Source organism: Anomaloglossus baeobatrachus, chromosome 5, assembly GCF_048569485.1.
Source record: "Anomaloglossus baeobatrachus isolate aAnoBae1 chromosome 5, aAnoBae1.hap1, whole genome shotgun sequence".
Taxonomy (NCBI): Eukaryota; Metazoa; Chordata; class Amphibia; order Anura; family Aromobatidae; genus Anomaloglossus; species Anomaloglossus baeobatrachus.
This window is the reverse complement of record NC_134357.1, coordinates 309,985,479-309,999,997: the sequence shown is the minus strand read 5'-3', so window position 1 is coordinate 309,999,997 and position 14,519 is coordinate 309,985,479. Positions and strand designations below refer to the sequence as shown.

The 14,519-nt window shown below is 52.5% G+C and overlaps 1 protein-coding gene across 1 annotated transcript in view; it reads left to right on the top strand.

The window, feature by feature from the left end:
• Positions 1–14,519, top strand: part of DGKE (diacylglycerol kinase epsilon) — a 76,604-nt gene that overhangs the window by 25,263 nt on the left and 36,822 nt on the right. Inside the window, exon 4 of the mRNA XM_075349710.1 lies at positions 8,882–9,025. Coding sequence (XP_075205825.1) covers positions 8,882–9,025 — 144 coding nt within the window. The remainder of the gene's footprint in view (positions 1–8,881; positions 9,026–14,519) is intronic.

Genomic DNA, 14,519 nt, shown 5'->3' with positions numbered 1-14,519 from the left:
CTGGATCTTGGCGACTTCTGGTATCCTTCCTGAAGTCATCTCCGCTATGACTCGAGCCCCAAAGTGTCCTTGGACCTTTTTAGCCTTGCCGACCCTCCTGTCCCTTCCACAGTCCGGTCTACAGCTAGGACTATCCCTCATTAAGGGACAGGTCTCGGCTCTGTCAGTATGTGCCAGCGGCGTATCGTCCGGCTGGCTCCGGTGCGCTCCTTTAAGGGCGCATCTCACATCATTCCGCCTTTCCGGCGGCCTATGGAGCCCTGGGACCTTAATCCGGTCCTCCCGGTTCCCGGAAACCCCCCTTTGCGCCTCTTAGGCAGGTTTCCTTGTTTCATCTTTCACAGAAAGTAGTCTTTCTGGTGGCTAGAATTTCCCGCCAGGGAGTTCTGGCTGCACTCTCTCTGAGTCACCCCCTTTTTGGTCTTTTGCATCAAGACAAGGTGGTCTCCGTCCGACTCCGGACTTTTTTCCTTAAGGTGGTTACTGCTTCCACCTTATCCGGGGCAATTTTCCTGCCTTCCTTTTGTCCGGCTCCTGTTCATCGCTTTGAGGAAGCGTTGCATATCCTGGATCTGGTGCGGGCGCCCCGGATGTATGTGTCTCGCACCGCCGTTATTAGGCGGTGCACCTCTCTCTGGTACTGACTGCTAGTCAACGTAGCGGTCTCTCGGCATCTAAGCCGACCCTGGTTCGTTGGCTTAGGTCGGCCATTTCCGAGGCCTGCCAGTGTACTCAAGTGCCTTCCCCGCCGGGGATCAGAGCACATTTGATCAGACCTGTCGGTGCCTTTTGGGCTTTCAGGCGCCAGGCTACGGCTCAGTAGGTCTGTCAGACTGCAGCTCGAATTAGTCTGCATACTGTTTCGAAGCTCTATCCAAGGCATGCTCTTGCTTTGGCAGACGCGGGCTGGGGCAGACGCATCTTTCAGGCGTCTGTCGCCCATTTGTGAAGTTGGGTTTGCCTACTTCTCAGTTGTCTGTTTATTCCCACCCATGGACTGCTTTAGGACGTCCCATGGTCTGGGTCTCCCATAGGAACGATGAAGAAAAAGAGAATTTTGTTACTTACCGTAAATTCTTTTTCTTCAGCGCTCTATTGGGAGACCCAGACGATTGGGGTATAGCTACTGCCTCCGGAGGCCACACAAAGCACTACACTAAAAAGTGCAAGGCCCCTCCCCTTCTGGCTATACCCCCCCGTGGTATCACGGGTTCTCCAGTTTTCAAGCTTTGTGCGAAGGAGGTCAGACATCCATGCATAGCTCCACAGATTTTAGTCAGCAGTAGCTGCTGACTATTTCGGATGGAAGAAAAGAGGGCCCATATAGGGCCCCCAGCATGCTCCCTTCTCACCCGTTGATGGTGTTGTAAGGTTGAGGTACCTATTGCTGGTACGGAGGCTGGAGCCCACATGCTGCTTTCCTTCCACATCCCCCTGAGGGGCTCTGAGGAAGTGGGATCCTGCCGGCCTCAAAGCTCTGACGCCGGGCTCCATCCACAGACCCATTTGAACCTGCTGGATACGGAGCTGGAGTACCGTTCAGGGACATGGCCCTGCACCATTACAGGTACTCTGTGTCCCCGTACACACAGGCACAGCACACTCCAGACTTGCTGGGTGTGCTAGTGCGCCGGGGACAGTAAAGGGTTACAGTCACTGCAGCTTTGCTGAGTGACTTTGTGTATTGGGAACTACCGCGCCGGACGCTCCGGGAGCGGCGGCGCGGCTGGGACTTGTAGTTCGCCGGGGACTGGGCGCCGACCGCGCTTTTACGGCGGCGGCGCTTATAAATCCAGTCCCCGGCTTCTGCGGCCTAGTGCCGCTTCGTTCCCGCCCCCTCCCTGTCACTCAGGGAAGGGGACAGACGCTGAGCAATCAGCAGCGCCGAGGGCTGGAGCCTTATTTACATGCTCCAGCCCTCTCACTGCACACTGTCGGACGCCGGATTCCCGCTCTGACTTGGGGCGGGCCCACGGCCCGCCCCTCCTCACACGAGCTGGGGAAGACGCCGGCAGCCATTACTGCAGTCCGAGCTCGGACTTTCGGCAACCAGGCAGGACGGTGGCGACCATACACCCGCTTATAGGCGGGCGGTAAGCGGCACACATAGTGCTGACCCCAATATATACTGCAGTGTGTACATGTGTATTTTAACTGCATAGGTCGCTATATGCCCGCTTGGAGAGCGACACATCAGCAGCAGGAAAGCAGGTGTGCTAAGGCACAGGCTTTCTAGGCTGCTTGTATTGCACGTACTGAAGTGTTCATTTGTGTTTATGCTTGTATGCTATACACTGCACTGTACAGTCGCTAGTCTTAGCTATATTCTCCTGGAATGGCTAGACTACAGCAGCAGAAAACCAAGGGTGCTGGGGCACAGGTTTTTTTCTATGCTGCTTGTATTGCATGGGCTGCAGTGTGCATTTGTACTTGTGCTTGTATGCTATACATTGCACTGTATGGTCACTCTTCTGGGCTATATTCCCCTAGATGACTAGTCTACAGCAGCAGAAGAGCAGAGGTGCCAGGGCACAGGCTTCTATGCTGCTTGTATTGCTTGTGCTGCAGTGTTCATTTGTACTTTATGCTTGTATGCTATACATTGCACTGTACGGTCACCAATCTTGGCTATATACTTCTAGATGGCTAGTCGGCAGCGGCAAAAAAGCAACACAGATTTTCAGTGCTGTTTTTACTACATGGGATGCTGTTCATGACACCGTCCCATTGTGTGCATGCTCCCCTGTAGCACTTCGTCTGCCGGGGTCTCTAGCACTTCGTCTGCCGGGGTTTCTACTAGTCGTGGCCAAAGAAACCACCTGTCATCCCTGTCCAAGGACAGGGACGGAGTTGCAGTTTCGACAGATATATTGTCATAAGATAGAGACTTGCAGTCCAGACAGGCCATGGGCAATCTTCCTGACCAACCTCATTTGGAACGGGGGGGTCCCAGGAGGACTCTCTGTATGATAAGGCAGCTCTCCAGGACTTTGATCCTGACATCGCTATCAATCCGGATACACCGGATGGTAACGCCATACGGAATGATCCTATAGCGTCCATCAATGGAAGGTTGGATCTTTCTCCCTCAGCTCCCCCAGTGGAGGAGTCAGCTTCACAGCAGGAGAAGTCCCTTTTCAGTATCTCAAACGGATATTGAGTATTTTTCTGGCCACGCTGACTTCAGAGAAGCAGTCCAGAAACACCACGCTTACCAGATAAGCGTCTTCTCCAAACGTTTTTAAGATACACGTTATTCCTTTTTCCCCTGACGTGGTCAAGCGCTGGACCCAGGGTCCAAAGGTGGATTCTCCAATCTCCAGGCTTGCGTCTAGAGCCATAGTTGCACTGGAGATGGGGCTTCACTTAAAGATGCCATTCACAGACAGATGGACTCTGGTTGAAATCTGTCTAGGAGGCTATCGGCGTGTCGGTTGCTCCGGCATTCACAGCCGTATAGGCAACCTAACTTTTTCAGCTGTTCTTGCGCAGCTGGCCTTGAGCACATGTACATCTGTACCGCAGAGGCGTCCGTAACTCCGCAATGTCTGCACTGCGACTTACCCTATTAATGCTGTCCTAAAAGTACAGTCGAGGTTTCGGTCCTTCCCAAGCTCGGGCAGGTCCCAATTGTCCTCGTGCAAAAGGGCTACAAAACCTCAGACGGGCTCAGATTCCGGCCGGGCTCAATCACGCCCAAGGAAGGCAGCCGGAGGAACCGCTACCAAGGCGGTCTCCTCATGACTCTCAGCTCTCTCTCTCTCTCCGCATCCGCGGTTGATGGCAGACTCCCCCGCCTTTGGCGACATTTAGCTGCCACAGGTCACAGACCGGTGGGTGACGGACATTGTGCTCACGTGCACAGGACAGTGTTCTGTTCTCGTCCTCCGACTCCATTCTTCAGAACGGCCCCACCTCCCCACCGAGCAGATGCCCTGCTGCAGGCGGTGGACGCTCTAAGAGCAGAAGGAGTGGTGATCCCTGTCCCCCCTCAGGAACGAGGGCGAGGGTTTGTACTCCAATCTCTTTGTGGCTCCAAAAAAGGACGGCTCCTTCCGTCCTGTTCTGGACCTAAAACTGCTCAATAAGCATGCGAACGCCAGGCGGTTCCGGATGGAATCCCTCCGATCCGTCATTACCTCAATGTCTCGAGGAGACTTCCTTGCCTCAACAGACATCAAAGATGCCTATCTCCACGTGCCAATTGCTACGGAGCACCAACGTTTTCTACGTTTTGTGATAGGAGACGACCATCTTCAGTTCGTAGCTCTGCCATTCGGTCTGGCGACAGCCCCACGGGTGTTCACCAAGGTCATGGCGGCAGTGGTAGCAGTCTTGCACTCTCAGGGACACCCGGTGATCCCTTACTTGGACGATCTACTCGTCAAAGCACCCTCCCTCGAGGCATGACAACGCAGCCTGAATGTTACGCTGGAGACTCTCCAGACTTTCGGGTGGATCATCAATTTGGCAAGGTCAAATCGGTCACCGACCCAATCACTAACGTATCTCGGCATGGAGTTCACACTCTATCAGCGATAGTGAAGCTTCCGCTGAACAAGCAGCGTTCACTGCAAACAGAGGTGCAGTCTCTCCTTCAAGGCCAGTCGCACCCCTTAAGGCGCCTCATGCACTTCCTAGGGAAGATGGTGGCAGCCATGGAGGCAGTTCCCTTTGCGCAGTTTCATCTGCGCCAACTGCAAGGGGACATTCTCCGCCAATGGGACGGGCAGTCAACCTCCCTGGACAGGAAAGTCTCCCTTTCCCAGACGGCCAAGGACTCTCTGCAATGGTGGCTTATTCCCACCTCATTGTCACAGTGAAGATCCTTCCTACCCCCATCCTGGGCAGTGGTCACGACAGATACGAGTCTGTCAGGGTGGGGAGCAGTTTGTCTCCGCCACAGGGCTCAGGGGACGTGGACTCAGCAGGAGTCCACCCTTCAGATCAATGTTCTGGAAATCGGGGCAGGGTATCTTACCCTACTAGCTTTCCAGCAGTGGCTAGAAAGAGAGCAGATCCGAATCCAGTCGGACAACTCCACAGCGGTGGCATACATCAACCACCAAGGAGGGACGCGCAGTCGGCAAGCCTTCCAGGAAGTCCGGCGAATCCTCATGTGGGTGGAGGACACAGCATCCACCATATCCGCAGTTCACATCCCGGGCGTAGAAAACTGGGAAGCAGACTTCCTCAGTCGCCAGGGTATGGACGCAGGGGAATGGTCCCTTCACCCGGACGTGTTTCAGGAAATCTGTCGCCGCTGGGGGGTGCCGGACGTCGACCTAATGGCGTCTCGGCACAACAACAAGGTCCCGGCATTTATGGCACGATCGCGCGATCACAGAGCTCTGGCGGCAGACGCCTTAGTGCAAGATTGGTCGCAGTTCCGGCTCACATATGTGTTTCCACCTCTGGCACTCTTGCCCAGAGTACTGCGCAAAAAAAAAAAAAAAAAAAAAAATCAGATCCGATTGCAGCCGCGTCATACTCGTCGCCCCAGACTGGCCGAGGAGATCGTGGTACCCGGATCTGTGGCATCTCACGGTCGGCCGACCGTGGTCACTACCAGGCTGGCCAGACTTACTGTCCCAAGGGCCGTTTTTCCATCGGAATTCTGCGGCCCTGAACCTGACTGTGTGGCCATTGAGTCCTGGATCCTAGCGTCTTCAGGATTATCCCAAGGGGTCGTTGCCACCATGAAACAGGCTAGGAAGCCCACGTCCGCTAAGATCTACCACAGAACGTGGAAGATTTTCTTAACCTGGTGCTCGGCTCAGGGAGTGTCTCCCTGGCCATTTGCATTGCCTACTTTTCTTTCCTTCCTGCAATCGGGGTTAGAAAAGGGCTTGTCGCTCGGCTTCCTTAAGGGGGAAGTCTCGGCACTATCCGTGTTTTTTCAGAAGCGTCTAGCACGTCTTTCTAAGGTGCGCACGTTCCTACAGGGGGTCTGTCATATCGTACCCCCGTACAAGCGGCCGTTAGATCCATGGGATCTCAACAGGGTATTAGTTGCTCTCCAGAAGCCGCTTTTCGAGCCTCTGAAGGAAGTTTCCTTTCTCGCCTGTCACAGAAGGTGGCGTTTCTCGTTGCGATCACATCGCTTCGGCGAGTGTCTGAGCTGGCAGCTCTGTCATCCAAGGCTGCCTTCCTGGTGTTCCACCAGGACAAGGTAGTGCTGCGCCCCATTCCGGAGTTTCTCCCTAAGGTCGTATCCTCATTTCATCTTAATCAGGATATATCCTTGCCTTCCTTTTGTCCTCATCCGGTTCACCGGTATGAAAAGGACTTACGTTTGTTAGATCTGGTGAGAGCACTCAGTCTCTACATTTCCCGCACGGCGCCCATGCGCCGTTCCGATGCACTTTTTGTCCTTGTCGCTGGTCCGCGCAAGGAGTTGCAGGCTTCTAAAGCCACCCTGGCTCGATGGATCAAAGAACCAATTCTAGAGGCCTACCGTTCTGCGGGGCTTCCGGTTCCTTCAGGGCTAAAAGCCCACTCAATCAGAGCCGTGGGTGCGTCCTGGGCATTACGACACCGGGCTTCGGCTCAAGTGTACCAGGCAGCTACCTGGTCCAGTCTGCACACTTTCACCAAGCATTATCAGGTGCATACCTATGCTTCGGCGGATGCCAGCTTAGGTAGAAGAGTCCTGCAGGCGGCAGTGACACCCCCGTAGGGGAGGGCTGTTTTGCAGCCCTAACATGAGGTATTTCTTTACCCACCCAGGGACAGCTTTTGGACGTCCCAATCGTCTGGGTCTCCCAATAGAGCGCTGAAGAAGGGAATTTTGTTACTTACCGTAAATTCCTTTTCTTCTAGCTCTTATTGGGAGACCCAGCACCCGCCCTGTTGTCCTTCGGGATGCTTTTGTTGTTTGCGGGTACACATGTTGTTCATGTTGAACGGTTTTTCAGTTCTCCGATGTTACTCGGAGTTAATTTGTTTAAACCAGTTATTGGCTTTCCTCCTTCTTGCTTTGGCACTAAAACTGGAGAACCCGTGATACCACGGGGGGGTATAGCCAGAAGGGGAGGGGCCTTGCACTTTTTAGTGTAGTGCTTTGTGTGGCCTCCGGAGGCAGTAGCTATACCCCAATCGTCTGGGTCTCCCAATAAGAGCTAGAAGAAAAGGAATTTACGGTAAGTAACAAAATTCCCTTCTTCTTATAGTTCCGTCATGGGAGACCCAGCACCCTCCCTATTGCCTGTTGGCAGGTTTCTTGTTCCGTGTGTCTTCACCGGCTGTTATTGTTGTAGACAGACGTTCCGGTTCTTCCGGATTTTACTCTGTCCCTTCTTGTGGGTGGATGTCCTCCTTCAGCTTTTGCACTAAACTGGCTAGGTCTGGCTAGCAGGGGGTGTATATGCTAGGAGGGAGGAGCTACACGTTTGAGTGTAGTAACTTTGTGTGTCCTCCGGAGGCAGTAGCTATACACCCATGGTCTGGGTCTCCCATGACGGAACTATAAGAAAAAGAATTTACGGTAAGTAACAAAATTCTCTTTTTTCATGTTTTGTTTGTGTATATTTATATATGATAACGCCACTTTATTTGCATTTTTTCCTGAACATGTGGGCTTGATTTTCCTTTTTCCAAATGTTTCCTAGCTTCAATCATCACTTGCAATTTTTTCGAAATCTCAAAAAATATCTGTGCAATTGTACTCCAGTACCAATCCAGTAGCCTAACAGAGTACAAAAGCTGTATATGTGACACATGGAGCTTTGCACAAACTTCGGCAACTGTCATGACCTTATTGGGTACTGTTTAGATTACAAATTGTTATACTACGGCCAATGGTTTCTCTGGTGTCTGGGATCAACACAAGCAGACTCGAGTGTCAACCTGTTGTGTGCTGATGCATAGGCAGATTAGCAAGAGTTAATCTTAACAGGACTGTTTGCTCCTTTAGTCACATGTTGTGGTGGGGCCTATCACATCTGCTCCCCTTCTATTTATACTGGTTGAAATTTTCCACCCATGTCAGCTATAGTTTATTCTATGTTGGTCTGTGAGGTGTGGTGTCCCTGACTTGCTGGTGAAAGTTGTGCTCATTGCTTTATGCGATTGTGGAGTTTACCTCTGTTATTTTGTATCTTCCTTCTTGCTCTTATTTTTCCTCCTGAACCTCTTACTGTCTTTACTTTTTGTGTTCGTGCTGTGTGACAGTTTTGGTTTTCCCCCATCTATCTTTATATGTGAGTTTCATCACACTCCTGTCCTGTCCTTCCTTTGGGGGAGGGGGAAACAGATCAGGACTGGTCAGGAGCAGGGCCAGTAAGGAGACTCAGACCTCTCCACCATCAGGAGTATCCCTGAGGTTAGGGATAGCATAGGGCCCTCTAGCTTGAGGGACAGCTTAAGAGCCCCAGTTCCCTGCTGTCCCATAGTCATCATGACAATTTCTTTACTATGCACAAGCGCTTTCACTATCCTATATAAGTAACAAAAGCTGCTTTTGTGCATGATAATATTCAAATAGAAGTAAAACCAATACACATGGGCTATATAGTACTGTGTGTCCAATGCAATGTGAGCATAGCATATGTGAAAGAAAAAGACCATATTAATGAGTCACGCCGGATGCTAGTTCTACCTGTGTAGACGAATTGAGACATATGGAGGCTTGTTTTGTGCAGTTGAAGAATAACGTGCAATGTTTTAAATGATCATTGAACTTTTTGCTCTGAAAAGGTGCAAAAATAGATAAAAGATCATTGATTTTGCACAAAATTAATCTCTCGGCATTGCATGATTGTAAAGATAACGTTAAAAAATACCAGAGGATACAAAAATCACTTTAGAAAGTGCAAAGGATGACTTGGGGCCAAAATATATATAAAAATGTAACTATTCGTTGCTGACGTTCTTTTTTCAGGTGTTTGATTTGAGCAAAACGTCTCCATTCAAGGCACTTCAGCTGTGCGCTCTCCTACCCCCTAATTCTGCCAAAGTGCTTGTTTGTGGAGGGGATGGCACTGTCGGATGGGTCCTTGATGCCGTAGATGAAATGAAACTAAAGGTAAAACTATTTCGATTTTAAATTGTAGGTTAACCCTTTACACTTTCATCATAGGTTGTCAAGGTAAGTATGAAGTCTGCTCAGGAGTTGAGCCTGCTTAATAATAATAATAATAATAATATTAATATTTATTCATTTCATATAGAGCCACTAATTCCGCAGCGCTTTACATACATAAGCAACACTGTCCCCATTGGGGCTCACAATCTAAGGTCTTCACAATCAGAATGTCTTTGCAGTGTGGGAGGAAACCCACACAAACACAGGGAGAACATACAAACTCCTTGCAGATGTTGTCCATGGTGGGATTTGAACCGAAGACTGCAGTGCTAACCACTGAGCCACATTGCCGCCCATGCCAGGCAGGTACTGGCTGTGTAACATAGTCAGCAACGACCTGAAACTGCAGCCACCAGAGATTGTTCAGATCACTGCAGTTGAACCACTTAATTGCCATTGTCAATCTCTTGACAGCGGCTTTTAAATTACATCATTGCCTGGGTGCTATCGCCCCCTTCCACCTCCCCACCCACTTTTTAGTTGTGGGCAACTGATGGGTTACCATGATAGCTGGGAGGCTGTTTAAGACCCCTGCAACGATCATCTTAGTCATATATATACATATATATATATATTATATATATTATGAAATTTGTGGTTTCACCATATACTACAAAGTTGTTGCATTGCAGTATATAGGATAAGTGATTCTTCAGTAGGATGACTAAAAAAATTCAAGTAAATGGAAAAAAAAATTGCTTTAAAAAATAGAAAGTGATAAGGTCACTGCATGTTGTATGGGCAGGACCTAAAGACGTGCGCCGAAGCTTAATGATGCGCAGTGACTGAGGCTTGGACACAGCCAAAAGTCCTGGCCTATTGTGTAGATGCCAGAGATTTGGGGCTCTATGGTGGAAAGAAGAGAACCGGACGTTGAGCAGCGAGAAGGCGGGAGAGGTTAACAATGTGGGATTTGTTTGGTTTTTTCTTTGTCGCTCCATTGGGAGACCCAGACAATTGGGTGTATAGCTTCTGCCTCCGGAGGCCACACAAAGTATTACACTTTAAAAAGTGTAACCCCTCCCCTCTGCCTATACACCCTCCCGTGCATCACGGGCTCCTCAGTTTTATGCTTTGTGTGGAAGGAGGCACACATCCACTCATGCATTCTCATTTTAGTTAATCGGTTGGAAGAAAAGAGGGCCCCCACGGGGCCCCCGGCATGTTCCCTTCTCACCCCACTACGTCGGCGGTGCTGTTAAGGTTGAGGTACCCATTGCGGGTACAAAGGCCGGAGCCTCATGCCGTCTCCTTCACCATCCCTGAGCGGCTCTGGGAGAAGTGGGATCCTGAGCGGTCATCCATTCACTGGGACCGTGCTCCCTCCGCAGCCCCTGTGGGAATCTGTCGGACAGGAGTCTATTTATCCTCAGGGACCGGGCCCTGCATCACTAAGGTACTCTGTGTCCCCATGGGGGATGTGCATGGAGCGCCTTCATCCCGGACGCTGCAGCAGCTGCTTATTTGTGACGGCCGGGGGACTTCCACGCCGACCGCGCCTGCTTGTCGGCCGCGGTCTTAAATTTAGTTCCCGGCTTCAATTGCGGCCTAGTAGCAAAACTCCCGCCCCCGGGCCTGTCTATCAGGGGTAAGGGCGGGACTGCCGACCTGACGTCGGATGTGAGGGCCGGAGCATCCTGTATGTTCCCTCCCCCCTCACTGATCACTGTGGGGACTCCAGATTCCCGCACTTTTCTAGCGCTGCCCACGGCCCCACTCCTCCCCAGAGAGCTCCGGCAGCCATTTTTTTGGCATTCTGCCGGTGGAGGATTTCCAGGAAAGAGCTCTGCAACGCTGGGAGACCTAAGGCAGGGAATCTGGAGGACACACGCTCCGCTTTTTAGCGGTCGGTAAGCCACACCGGTCACCCGGTGCTGGTCCCCTTAGGGTGCCGGAATAGATACTATATATTTATATATTTCTGTTCGGTCGGGCTGTATACCCTTTCCCATATACCCTCAGTGATCACTCTCCTAGGAGACAACAGCATGTCGTCCACAAGGAGCAAGGGTGCCAAGGCACAGGGTTATTTTGCGACCTGTACCTCTTGTGCGGCTAAGTTACCTGCGGGTTCCACCTACCCTCACTGTGAGCAATGCTCAACCCCTGTTTTGCTTGCTCAGCCGGAGCCTCGGTCACTAGTGGGCCCCTCGGCTCAGGTAGACCCCCCTGCTCTCCCTGTCCAGGCGGCAGGGACAGAGTTTGCCGTTTTTGCTGAAAAACTCTGAGTCACTCTCACAATCCATGGCTCAGTCTATGGACAAATGGTCTGCCAAGCTGCTTGAAGCTTTGCAGTCCAGACCGGTCCTTACACAGGCCCCGGGCCCTGTTGGATCGTCGCCTCCAGGCCCCTCTCTGTCCGCGCTGCAGCGCGTTCCCAGGGGGGGCCCTAGGTCTCACGTGGAGGACTCCTGCCCGGACCACAGTCCCAGACCGGCTAAGCGGGCCCGCTGGGAATCTTCCCCGACTTCTTCACGCTGCTCGGGTTCCCAGCTTGAGGACTCTCTGGAGGACGAGGCGGACGTCGCAGCTCAGGGCTCTGACCCTGACGTTGCTCTCAATCTTGATACACCTGAAGGGGGCGCCATAGTAAATGACCTTATCTCGTCCATCAACCAGGTGTTAGATATATCTCCCCCGCCGCCACCTGTAGAGGAGTCGACTTCTCAGCAGGAGAAACACCAGTTTCGGTTCCTCAAACGTACACGGAGTGCGTTTTTCGATCACTCTAACTTCAGAGATGCTGTCCAGAAGCCCAGAGCGGTTCCGGACAAGCGCTTTACTAAGCGCCTTACTGACACACGTTACCCCTTCCCCTCTGACGTAGTTAAGGGTTGGGCTCAATGTCCCAAGGTGGATCCCCCAGTCTCTAGATTGGCGGCTAGATCTGTGGTATCGGTTGCAGATGGCTCATCGCTAAAATCCATCTATGAAGCCACGGGCGCGTCTTTTGCCCCGGCTTTTGCAGCCGTGTGGGCACTCCAAGCTATCTCAGCTTGTCTGGCTGAGATTAATGCGGTCACACGTAATTCTGCTCCGCAGGTTGCGTCTTTGACTTCTCAGGCGTCAGCTTTTTCTTCCTACGCCATGAACGCAGTTCTAGACTCTGCTAGCCGTACAGCGGTGGCATCAGCTAACTCTGTGGCAGTCCGCAGGGCCATGTGGCTGCGCGAATGGAAGGCAGACTCGGCTTCCAAGAGGCTATTAACCGGTTTGCCATTTTCTGGCGACCGCTTGTTTGGCGAACGATTGGATGAGATTATTAAGGAATCCAAGGGAAAGGACTCCTCCTTACCCCAGTCCAAACCGAAGAGACCTCAGCAACGGAAAATACAATCGAGGTTTCGGTCCTTTCGTCCCTCCGCCAAGCCTCAATCCTCTTCGTCCAGCAGGCCGGAGAAAGGCCAGAGGAACTCCTATGCGTGGCGGGCTAAGCCACGCCCTCAAAAACCCGCCGGAGGCAATGCCTCCAAGGCGGCCACTTCATGACTCTCGGCATCCCCGAACCGCATCCTCGGTCGGTGGCAGGCTCTCCCGCTTTTGCGACGCCTGGTGGCCACATGTTCAAGACCGATGGATGAGAGACATTCTGTCTCACGGTTACAGGATAGAGTTCAGCTCTCGTCCCCCGACTCGTTTCTTCAGAACCTCTCCGCCCTCCGAGCGAGCCGATGCACTTTTTCAGGCGGTGAACGCTCTGAAGACAGAAGGAGTTGTGATCCCTGTTCCCCCCCAGGAACATGGTCGCGGCTTTTACTCCAACTTGTTTGTGGTGCCAAAGAAGGACGGCTCGTTCCGTCCCGTTCTGGACCTCAAACTGCTCAACAGACATGTGAGCACCAGACGATTTCGGATGGAATCTCTCCGCTCGGTCATCGCTTCGATGTCACAAGGAGACTTCCTAGCATCGATCGACATCAAGGATGCTTATCTCCATGTGCCGATCGCATCCGAACATCAACGCTTTTTGCATTTCGCCATCGGGGACGAACACCTTCAGTTCGTGGCATTGCCTTTCGGCCTGGCGACAGCCCCACGGGTGTTCACCAAGGTCATGGCATCGGTTGTGGCGGTCCTACACTCTCAGGGCCACTCGGTGATTCCCTACTTAGACGATCTTTTAGTCAGGGCACCCTCTCAGATGGCGTGTCAAAACAGTCTTTCCGTCGCTCTGGCGATTCTCCAGCAGTTCGGGTGGATCATCAACTTCCCAAAATCCAAGTTGACACCGACCCAATCACTGACGTACCTTGGGATGGAGTTTCATACTCAGTCAGCGGTAGTCATGTTACCGCTGGACAAACAGCTGTCGCTGCAGGCAGGGGTGCAATCTCTTCTTCGGGGTCAGTCACACCCCTTGAGGCGCCTTATGCACTTCCTGGGGAAGATGGTGGCAGCGATGGAGGCAGTGCCCTTCGCGCAATTCCATCTGCGGCCACTCCAGTGGGACATTCTCCGCAAATGGGACAGGAGGTCGACTTCCCTCGACAGGAACGTCTCTCTTTCCCTTGCAACCAAGACGTCACTTCAGTGGTGGCTCCTTCCCAACTCTCTGTCGCAGGGAAAATCCTTCCTACCCCCAACCTGGGCTGTGGTCACCACGGACGCGAGCCTGTCAGGGTGGGGGGCGGTTTTTCTCCACCACAGGGCTCAGGGAACCTGGACTCCGATAGTCATCCCTTCAGATCAATATTCTGGAGATAAGGGCAGTGTATCTAGCCCTATTGGCCTTTCATCGGTGGCTGGAGGGCAGGCAGATCCGGATCCAGTCGGACAACGCCACTGCCGTCGCATACATCAACCACCAAGGCGGCACTCGCAGTCGTCAAGCCTTCCAGAAAGTCCGACGGATTCTGCAGTGGGTGGAAGCCACAGCTTCCACCATCTCCGCAGTTCACATCCCGGGCGTAGAAAACTGGGAAGCAGATTTTCTCAGTCGTCAGGGCATGGACGCGGGGGAATGGTCTCTGCACCCAGACGTGTTTCGAGAGATCTGTCGCCGCTGGGGAACGCCGGACGTCGATCTCATGGCGTCACGGCACAACAACAAAGTCCCGGCATTCATGGCACGGTCTCAGGATCACAGAGCTCTGGCGGCGGACGCGTTAGTTCAGGATTGGTCGCAGTTTCGACTGCCTTATGTGTTTCCTCCTCTGGCGATGCTGCCCAGAATGTTACGCAAGATCAGGTCCGACTGCCGTCGCGCCATTCTCGTCGCTCCAGACTGGCCGAGGCGGTCGTGGTACCCGGATCTGTGGCATCTCACGGTGGGACAACCGTGGGCGCTTCCAGACCGCCCAGACTTGCTGTCACAAGGGCCGTTTTTCCATCTGAATTCTGTGGCCCTCAACCTGACTGTGTGGCCATTGAGTCCTGGCTCCTAGCGGCTTCAGGGCTGTCTCAGGATGTCATTGCCACCATGAGACAGGCCAGG